Source organism: Heptranchias perlo, unplaced genomic scaffold, assembly GCF_035084215.1.
Source record: "Heptranchias perlo isolate sHepPer1 unplaced genomic scaffold, sHepPer1.hap1 HAP1_SCAFFOLD_54, whole genome shotgun sequence".
Classification (NCBI taxonomy): Eukaryota; Metazoa; Chordata; class Chondrichthyes; order Hexanchiformes; family Hexanchidae; genus Heptranchias; species Heptranchias perlo.
The window spans coordinates 4,793,793-4,804,804 of NW_027139559.1; the positions used below are offsets into that span (position 1 = coordinate 4,793,793).

The following is an 11,012-nucleotide window of genomic DNA, read 5'->3' on the forward strand; positions in this document are numbered from 1 at the left end:
TCTTTCAAATATTAGTTAAAATAATGTGCTGAGCTGTTAGATTTACAACTGTGAAATATTTGGATAAATATATGTTGTGATATAAAATGTATTGGGTTGAAAGGCGTTAACTGAACCTGTTTATTCTGTGACTGTAATTCAAGTCAGCCTCCACGGGCCCTAATTGTTTCACTGGAGAGTTTCCCTTTGATATAAATATGGAGCTCCATGCAATGTGTTATCCCATATGTCAGGTGAGGTACCACCTCCGGCCTTAACAGGGATCAGCGGCTCGACAGAGAGGAGGAGAAAGCGTGTGAATCGGAGAACAATAAATTGAATGTGACAAGAATGGGCCATAATCTGAGGACAATAGATTGGAATGTTACAACAATGGGCCATAATCTGGTTACAATCGATTGGAATGTTACAACAATGGGCAGGAGTTTCTCCTGGGAGTTTGATTATCTTTCTGCAAATTATGATAGACTAAGATTAGCTGTTCGGATATATTTGGCACTTCTGATTATTCAAAAGATTTACTATCCCATCCTCGCTGTTGCAGGTGTCCCTGGTAATATTCTTTATTATTAATTCCCTAAACCATGTTTAACTGTATTATTACTGTTCTTCTCATTTACTTCCCCTTCCTTGCTGTTAATTCTCTATATCAACCTATCGATTCTATAATCCACGATTAACTGTACGCCTGCTCCTCTCATTTATTTCTTCCAGTTCGCTGATTTTGGTGATCGTGCTGAGTTCAATGTCGAGCTATTATGTATATGTCCCACGTTTTACCGTATTACATTTCTTGTGAGCTACCATCCCCTCCTTTCTGCAGTTAGTGTTCCTGGTTATTCTCTATATTCGCCTATTCACTCCATAAAACAGGTTTCACAGTATTATTATTCTTGTCATTTACAATTCCCTCCTCGCTGCTGTCGGTGTCCCTGGGAACTTCTATATCAGCTATTAATTCTATAACACGTGTTTAACTGTCATACTGTTCTTCCCGTTTACTGTCTGCTCCTCGCTGATGATGCCATTGTTGATAAGCCTCTATATCTAGCTGTTAGTTTTGTAAACTACCTTTCACTGTATTACTGTTCTCGTAATTTACTGCCTCATCTTCACTTCTCCTGGAGCTCCTGCTAAGCCTGCATATGTATATGGGGTATTCGGGACGCAATGTGTAACTACGATGTTTGCTGGTAAGTTTCGATATCTATATTGGATCTCCGGGAAGGTGATTTAATTAAGGGGTCTCCTGGTAAATCTCTATATCTACATCTGTTTCCAGGATGCGAGATGGAATTAGGGCGTCTCCTGGTAAGTTTCGACATCGACATGTGTTTCCAGGATGCGAGATGTCATTACGGGGTCTCCTGGTAAATCCCTATATCCACATATGTTTTCAGGATGCGTGATGTAATGACGGGTCTCCTGGTAAGTCTCGATATCGACATGTGTTTCCAGGATGCGAGATGTAATTACGGAGTCTCCTGGTAAATCCCTATATCTACATGTGTTTTCAGGATGCGTGATGTAATTACGGGGTCTCCTGGTAAGTCTCTAGATCTACTTGTGTTTTCAGGATGCGTGATGTAATTACGGGGTCTCCTGGTCAGTCTCCATATCGACATGTGTTTCCAGGATGCGAGATGAAATTACGGGGTCCACTGGTAAGTCTCCATATGCACATGTGTTTTCAGAATGCGAGATGTAATTACGGGGTCCACTGGTAAGTCTCCATATCTACATGTGTTTCCAGGATGCGAGATGTAAGTACAGGGTCTCTTGGTAAGTCCGATATCTACATGTGTTTCCAGGATGTGAGATGTAATTACGGGGTCTCCTGGTAAGTCCGATATCTACATGTGTTTCTGGGATGCGAGATGTAATTCCGGGATCTCCTGGTAAGTCTCTATATCCATATGGAGTTGTCGGGATCGGAGATTCAATTACCTCCTCGTGAACCTCTATATCGAGATCGGTTTCCAGGATGTAAGGAAATGACGGGTTTTCATTCTAAGTCTCTGTGGCTACATGAGTTATCCGGGATGGGAGATGTAATTCTGGGCTGTCCTCTTCAGTCTCTATATCTATATAGGGTATCTCCGATGGGAGATGTACTAACGGAGGTCTTCTGCTGAGAAATTATATCTATATGGGGTTTCCAGGATTGGAAATACAATTAAGGGATCCCCTGGTCACTCAACATCAAAATTTGGTTTCCAGGATGGAAACTAGGTCTCCTTGGATGTCTTTAAATCTGTATGGGGTATCAGGAATGGAAGTTATAATTACAGGAATTCTTGGTCTGTCCCTATATCTGTGTGGGTTTTCCGTGATGGGAGATGTAATTACGGGGACTCCACGGAAGTCTCTCTATCAATATGGGTTTTCCGGGATGGGCGATGTAATTTTGGGGTCTCCTCGTAAGACTCTGCACCTCTATGGGTTTTCTGGAATGAGAGATAAAATTACGGGGTTCTGCTGCAAGTTTTGAATATCTATGTGGGGATTCTGGGATGTTACATGTAGTTACAGGTGTCTCCTCATAAGTCTTTATATCGATATGGGGTTTCCGGGATGGGTGATCTCATTACGGGCACTCTTCTTAGGTCTTTATATCTTTAAGCGGTCTCTGGGATGGTTGATGTAATTGCGGAGGTGTCCTGCTAAGTCTTTATATCTGTGTAGGTTTCTAGAATGGGAGATGTAATTCCGATATCGACTGGCATGTCCCATTTTCTGTATGGGTTTTCTGGGATGGGAGATGTAATTATGGGAACTCCTGGTGATTCACAAAAATGTATTTGGATCCCTGTGCGAGTGTTATTATTTGCAGATCATTCCAGGGTCATTGTCAACATTTACAGGTCGTTCCTGGATGAGTGTCAGTAATTACAGGGTTTTCCTGAGAGAGTGTCATTATGAACGGAATGTCCTTGTAGAGTGTCAGCATTTAGAGGTTGTTCCTGAGTGACTGTCAGTGGTTACAGGATGTTCCTGAATTTGTGTCAGTATTTAAAGGATGTTACTGAGCGAATGTCAACATTTAAAGGATCTTTCTGCATGAGTGTCATTATTTATAGGTGGCTCCTGGGTGAGTCTCAGTATTTACAGATTTTTCCGATTTCATTGCCATTATTTAAACGATTTTCCTGATTCTGTGCCAGTATTTACTTGATGTTCCTCTCTGAGGCTCAGCATTGACAGGATTTTTCTGAGTGAGTGTCAGTATTTACAGGATGTTCCTGAATTAGTGTCTGTATTTACGGGTTGCTCCTGAATGAGTGTCAGTATCTACAGGATGTACCTGAATAAGTGTCAGTGTTTACAGGATGTTCCTGTTTTATTGTCAGTATTTACAGGATGTTCCGTGTTAGTGTCAGTGTTTACAGGATGTTGCTGAGTGTGTATCAGTATTTACAGGTTTTTCCTGTGTGACTGTCAGTATTTACCAGATGTTCGTGAGTGAGTGTCAGTATTTACAGGATAATCCTGAGTAAGTGTTATTATTTACCGGATGTTCCCGAGTGAGTGTTTGTATATACAAGCCGTTCCTGAGTGAGTTTCAATATTTACAGGATGGTCCTGAATGAGTGTCAGTATTTACGGGTTGTTCCTGAATGAGTGTCAGCCTTTAAAGGATGTTACGAGGTGAGTGTCAGTATTTATAGATTGTTCATAGGTGAGTGTCAGTATTTAGTGGATGTCCGTGGGTGACTGTCAGCATTTGCAGAATGTTCCTGTTTGAGTGTCAGCATTTACAGGATGTTGCCCGGTTAGTTTTAGTATGTCAAGAATGTTCCTGTTTGAGTGTCAGTATTTAGAGGATGTTCCTAGGTGAGTTTCAGTATTTACATAATCTTCCTGAGTGAGTGTCAGGATTTACAGGACGATCCTGAGTGAGTGTCAGTATTTACAGGATGCTCTTGAGTGAGTGTCAGTATTTACTGGATCAAGCTGTTGAGCATCTGTCTATGCAGGATGTTGCTCAGTGAATGTCAGTATTGACGGGATGTTTCTCTGTGAGTCCAGTATTTGCAGGAAGTTCGAGCGTGCGTGTCAGTATTTACATGGTGCTCCTGAGTGAGTGTCACTATTTACAGGATGATCCTGAGTGAATGTCATTATCTACCGGATGTCCCTGAGTGAGTGATTGTATTTACAAGCCGTTCCTGAGTGAGTTTCAATATTTACAGGATGTTCCTGAGTGAGTGTCAGTATTTACAGGATGTTCCTGAATAACTGTTAGTGTTTTCAGGATGTTCCTGTTTTAATGTCAGTATTTACAGGATGTTGCTGGGTGTGTATCAATATTAACAGGATGTTCCTGAGTGACTGTCAGTGTTTAGAGGATAATCCTGAGTGAGTGTTATTATTTACCGGATGTTCCCGAGTGTGTATCTGGATTGACAAGCAGTTCCTGAGTGAGTTTCAATATTTACGGGTTTTGCCTGAATGAGTGTCAGTGTTTATAGGTTGTTCCTCGGTGAGTGTCAGTATTTATAGGTTGTTTCTCGGTGAGTGTCAGTATTTATAGGTTGTTCCTCGGTGAGTGTCAGTATTTATAGGTTGTTTCTCGGTGAGTGTCAGTATTTATAGGTTGTTCCTCGGTGAGTGTCAGTATTTATAGGTTGTTTCTCGGTGAGTGTCAGTATTTATAGGTTGTTCCTCGGTGAGTGTCAGTATTTATCGGTTGTTCCTCGGTGAGTGTCAGTATTTATCGGTTGTTTCTCGGTGAGTGTCAGTATTTAGACGATGTTCCTGAATGAGTGTCAGTATTTACAGGATGTTACGAGGTGAGTGTCAGTATTTACAGGGTGTTGCCCGGTTAGTTTCGGTATTTCAACAATGTTCCTGTTTGAGTGTCAGTATTTACAGGATGTTCCTGGGTGAGTGTCAGGATTTACAGGATGTACCAGGTGAGTGTCAATATTTACAGGATGTTCCTGTGTGATGTTTTATTTGCAGGATGTACCAGGTGAGTAGAAGTATTGACAGAATGTTCCTGGATGAGTCTCATTATTTACAGGACGTTCCTGGGCGAGTGTCATTATTTACAGGATGTTCTTGAGAGAGTTTCAGTATTTACAGAATATTCTTGAGTGGGTGTCAGTATTTATAGATTGTTCAGAGGTGAGTGTCAGTATTTAGAGGATGTTCCTCAGCGATTGCCTTTTTTTTCAGGATGTTCCTTAGTGAGCGTAAGTATTTGCAGGCTGTTCCAAGGTGAGTGTCAGTATTTACATGATCTTCCTGCGTGATGTATTTTTTGCAGGATGTACCAGGTGAGTGTAAGTATTTACAGAATGTTCCTGGGCTAGTGTCATTATTTACCGGATGTTCTTGAGTTAGTGTCAGTATTTGCAGAATATTCTTGTGTGAGTGTCAGTATTCATAAGATGTTGCTTATTGATTGTCAGTTTTTACAAGATGTTCCTTTTTGAGTTTCAGTATTTACAGGATGTTCCTGAGCGCGTGAGTATTTACAGGATGTTCCTGAATATGTGTCAGTTTTTACAGGATTTTTCTGAGTGAGTGTCAGTATTTACCGGATTTTCCTGAATGAGTGTCTTTTTTTACAAGGTGTTCCCGAGTGAGTGTCAGTATTTACAGGAAGGTCCTGAGTGTGTGTCCGTAATTACAGGATGTTCCTGAGTGTCTGTCAGTATTTTCAGGAAGATCCCGCTTGAGTGTCAGTATTTACAGGATGCTCCTCGGCGAGATTCCTTCCTAAAACAATGTTCCTGGGTAGGTCTCAGTATTTATACGATGTTCCCGAGTGCGTGTCAGTATGTACGGAACGATCCAGAGTGAGTGTCATTATTTACAGTTCGTTCCTGGGTGAGTGTCAATATTTACATTCTGTTCCGGAGTTTGTGTCATTGTTTACAGGATGTTCTTGAGTGAGTGTTAGTTTTTACAGGATGCTCCTGAGTGAGTTTCAGTATTTACAGTTCATTCTTGAATGAGTGTCAGTATTTACAGGATGTTCCTGATTGCGTCATTATTTACAGGATGTTCCCGAGCATCTGTTAGTATTCGCAGGATGTCCATGAGTGTGTGTCACTATTGACAGAATGTTCCAGTTTGAGTGTTTGTATTTACAGCATGGTCCTGCGTGAGTGTCAGGATTTACAGAATGCTCCTGGATGAATTTCAGTATACACAGTATATTCCTAGGTGAATCACATTATTTACAGAATGATCCTCGTTGACTGTTTGTATTTACAGCAGGGTCCTGGGTGAGTGTCAGTATTTATAGAATGTTCCTGGGTGAGTGTCAGTATTTAGAAGATGTTCCTTGGTCAGTGTCAGTATTTACAGGATGTTACTAGGTGAGCGTCAGTATTTATAGATTGTTCCAAGGTGAATGTCAGTATTTAGAGGATCTTCCTGGGTGAGTTTCAATTTTATCAGGATGTTCCTGAGTGAGAGTAAGTATTTGCAGGCAGATCCTACGTGAGTATCAGTATTCAAAGCATGTTCCTGTTTGAGTGTCAGTATTTACAGGATGCTCTAAGATGAGTGTCAGTATTTACAGGATGTTACTCGGTGAGTGTCAGTATTTATAGATTGTTAATAGGTATATGTCAGAAATTAGAGGATGTTCTTGGGTGAGTTTCAATTTTTTCAGGATGTTTCTGTGTCAGTGTAAGTATTTGCCGCCTGTTACTCGGTGAGTGTCAATATTTACAGGATGCTCCGAGGTGAGTGTCAGTATTTACAGTCTGTTCCTCGCTTAGTGTCAGTATTTCAATAATGTTCCTTAGTGAGTGTCAGTATTTACAGGATGTTCCTAGGTGAGAAACATCATTTAGACAATTTTCCTGAGGGAGTGTCAGTTATTACAGGATGTTCCTGCTTGAGTGTCAGTATTTACAGGATGTTCCTGGTTGACTGTCAGTATTTATAGGATGTTCCTCGTTGAGTGTCAGTATTTACAGGATGTTCCTGGTTGAGTGTCAGTATTTATAGGATGTTCCTGGTTGACTGTCAGTATTGACAGGATGTTCCTGGTTGAGTGTCAGTATTTACAGGATGTTCCTGGTTGAGTGTCAGTATTTACAGGATGTTCCTGGTTGACTGTCAGTATTGATAGGATGTTCCTGGTTGACTGTCAGTATTTACAGGATGTTCCTGGTTGAGTGTCAGTATTTACAGGATGTTCCTGGTTGAGTGTCAGTATTTACAGGATGTTCCTGGTTGAGTATCAGTATTTACAGGATGTTCCTGGCTGACTGTCAATATTTTTAGGATGTTCCTGGTTGAGTGTCAGTATTTACAGGATGTTCCTGGTTGAGTGTCAGTATTTACAGGATGTTCCTGGTTGAGTGTCAGTATTTACAGGATGTTCCTGGTTGACTGTCAGTATTTACAGGATGTTCCTTGTTGAGTGTCAGTATTTACAGGATGTTCCTGGTTGAGTGTCAGTATTTACAGGATGTTCCTGGTTGACTGTCAGTATTTACAGGATGTTCCTGGTTGAGTGTCAGTATTTACAGGATGTTCCTGGTTGACTGTCAGTATTTATAGGATGTTCCTGGTTGAGTGTCAGTATTTACAGGATGTTCCTGTTTGAGTGTCAGTATTTTTAGGATGTTCCTGGTTGAGTGTCAGTATTTATAGGATGTTCCTGGTTGATTATCAGTATTTACAGGATGTTCCTGGTTGATTGTCAATATTTACAGGATGTTCCTTGTTGAGTGTCAGTTTTGACAGGATGTTCGTGGTTGAGTATCAGTATTTACAGGATGTTTTTAAATTAGTGTCAGTATTTGCTGGATCTTTCTATTTGTGTGTCAGTCATTATAAGTTATTCAAAAGTGATTCTCACTCTTTACTGGATGTTCCTTTGTGCGTGTCAGTACTTGTGGGATGCATAAACTTTTTTGTATTCCCTTTCGTTTAAAATCTGAGAAGTTATCTAATCGAAGTTTTTAAAGTCATAAATGGATTGAATCGGGTAGATACCGACAAATGTTTTCTATTCTGGTGGAATCCAAAGGGAGCGGGCAAATTCTTCCATTTAGGAGCGAAATCAGGAGGCACTTTTTGACCCAACGGGAAGTGGAAACCTTGAACACTGTTCCCCAAACGGCTGTGTGCATTGGGTCAATTGACATTTTCTGGACTGAAATCGATAGCTTTTTGTTTATTAACAAATTATATGGATCAAAAGGGGTTTAAAAGGTGTTGAGATGCAGATCAGCCATGAACGAATTGGATGGTGAACAGGCTCGAGCGGCTGAATGGCCTACTCCTGGTCCTGTGTCCTAGGTTTGCATTGACTTATTGTTACAGAATCTGTACATATCAACGCACTCGGGGTTTCCTGAATGGGCACGCTCCCTGGTAACCCTGTAAATATTGACTCACCCATGCATGTAATCACTGGCGCATTCTGGCGTCTTCCTGAATATGTAAACGCTCTGCCACTGCTTCGTTCGGCCTCAGCTGGGTTATTGTGCCCAATTCTGGTCACCATACTTTTGAAAGTTCGTCAAATAAAGAGTGCAGAGGCCATTAGCTAAAATGGTAGCAGGCATAAAGGATTTCATTGTGTGGAGAGACTAGAGAAGCTGGGATTGTTCACTTAGAGCAGAAAAAAGCCATGGGGAGATTTATTAAAGGTGTTCAAATTAATGAGCGGTTTTGAGAGAGTTAGAAAGTAGAAACTGTATCCACTGGCAGGAGGGTCGGTAACCAAAGGAACGGATTTAAGATCATTGGGAAATGAACCAGGGGGAGATGAGGAGATTTTTTTTATGCAGCGACTTGTTATGATCTGGAATGTATTGTCTGAAAGGTGGTGGAAGAATATTCAACAGTAGCTTCCCAAAGGTAATTGGACAGACACTTGAAAAGGAAACATTTTCAGGGTTTTACGGAAAGGGCAGGGGAGTGGGAATAATTGGATAACTCTTCCAGAAGAGCCGGCATGGGCACGTTGGGCCGAGTGTCCTCCTTGTATGCTCTAAGATTATTTTACTGTCTGAAATATTGACACTGTCCATTGACGCTTGTCTAGACTAACACGGTCTGGAGATTGAATGGAAAGATCAACATTAATGGGGGATTTAGTGACTGTACCAAAATTTCAGAGGTTTTTAGAGACGATACCACATTAACACGGGATCCGGAGAAATTACCAATACTTAAAGTTGGATCTCTGGACTTCCCGAATGTTTATAGTGGCGCCGAGAATCTGTGGCCATATCGACAAGAGTTAAAATGACGGTACGATGTTGACAAGTGGGTCCACAGATTATGACAAAGTTGACTTTGGAACCACGGATAGTATTAATATTTACACGTGGATCAAAGGCTCTACCAATACAGGGGGATGTGATTCATTGGAAACCGATTATCTTTCATGTGTAATTTAATTCCTTTATTTTATTTAGTTCTCAATCCACTCCTGATTCCAGCAGAAATCCCTGTTTGTTTCTCTGTTTCACAGTCCAATCACTATTATTATATTTAAACTCTGTCTCCAGTAGAAAGCCGTATCACAAGTATAATAATCAGACCCATCACTGGATGCAGTAAAAAATCAGCAAATTTCACCCCGAACTCCATCAAACTGCTGCTTTTGCTCCCAGCCTGATGTATAATTTCCCTCTTCATTTACCTTCCTTACAGTTAACTTAGTGACGATTGTGATCCTGTCGCGAGGAAAGTGCGGTCTCTCCAAATGTGTCACTCGGTACCTGGTGGCCATGGCAGCGGCGGATCTAGTGGTCGTTGTCATCGATCTGATATTGAGACAGATTCCGATTGTTTATTTCGAACATTTTGTTTTCCTGTCCGACATCCGCGTGTGTAATATCCACGCCGTCCTGCTTTATGCAGCGACAGACTGTTCTGTCTGGTTCACCGTCACTTTCACCTTTGATCGATTTCTGGCCATTTGTTGCCAGAAACTGAAAACTAAATATTGCACCGAGAAAACGGCGGCTGTGGTTCTGGGAACAGTGACTGTGCTGAGCTGTTTGAAGAACATCACCTGGTACTTTATGTTATCGAGTGGGTATGCTCTTGGCAACCTTCCCTGGTTTTGTAGTGATGATGGTGGTTTAAAATATTCCCGGGTGGGGGGATCAATCGAACTCCTGCATTATATTGTAACCCCGGGGGTCGCATTTGTTCTGATTCTGTTGCTCAATGTTTTAATCGTCAGACACATTGTAGTGGCCAACAGAGCCCGCAGGAGACTCCGGGACCACAGCAGTGAAGAGAGTCCCAGTGACCCAGAAATTACGAGTCGAAGGAAGTCCATTATTTTACTGTTCGTCATCTCGGGGAATTTCATGCTGTTATGGGCGATGTTTATGTTGTATTCTATATGGGTGCGGGTGTTGGATTTCATACGTCCGTCTGCAATTCCGCCTATCTTTCTAATGGAACTGGGATTCATGCTCCAGCTCCTGAGTTGCTGTACAAACACTTGTATTTATGCTGTGACCCAGACTAAATTCAGAGAGCAGTTGAAAAATATGCTGAAATATCCCTTTTCTCTAATTGCTGAAATCATTAAATGATGAGAACAACAAAAAAATTCCCAGCATCAGAACTCAATCCTCTTTTATGTTCTGTCGGAACCGCTCCGCCCCCGGGCTCTGTGCTAGAGAGATATTGGGGTCAATCGGCTATGACACTGAACCAGTCCAAAGTACTATCATTGGTTCCTAATTTGAATGGAAGTTTGCGGACGATCACAACCTCTGAGGTCCCTGCGGTGAATCTTGAATGTGGCCGGGAATTTCACTACAGCTTCCTGTCGAGACATTGTGGGACTGGACAATCGTTGGAAGGTGTTTTAAATTATTGAAAGAAATGATCACTTAAACGTTCAGTAACATGACGGAAGACTCCTTAGAAATTAAAAAACATAAATGGACAATAGGTGAACAATTACACAGTAACAGAAACACCCGGTAAACATTAACAGACTCAAGGAAACACGCTGCAAACATTAACAGTCGCTCCGAATGGCCCTATAAATAATAACCGTC

At 41.4% G+C, this 11,012-nt stretch overlaps 1 protein-coding gene across 1 annotated transcript; it reads left to right on the forward strand.

Annotated features, from left to right (window-relative positions):
• The first annotated feature begins 330 nt into the window (after positions 1-330).
• LOC137315191 (probable G-protein coupled receptor 139) lies at positions 331-10,538 on the forward strand. The gene is made up of 2 exons (XM_067980069.1): positions 331-553; positions 9,640-10,538. Exons 1-2 carry the CDS (start codon positions 331-333, stop codon positions 10,536-10,538), a joined length of 1,122 nt encoding a protein of 373 aa, XP_067836170.1.
• Positions 10,539-11,012: the final 474 nt, after the last annotated feature.

Bases quoted from the DNA above. Each gene is read 5' to 3' on its own strand.
- LOC137315191 (XM_067980069.1), top strand. From the start codon at position 331: ATGGGCCATAATCTGAGGACAATAGATTGGAATGTTACAACAATGGGC. The intron at 554-9,639 runs GTAATATTCTTT...CCTTCCTTACAG, and splicing joins CGCTGTTGCAGGTGTCCCTG to TTAACTTAGTGACGATTGTG.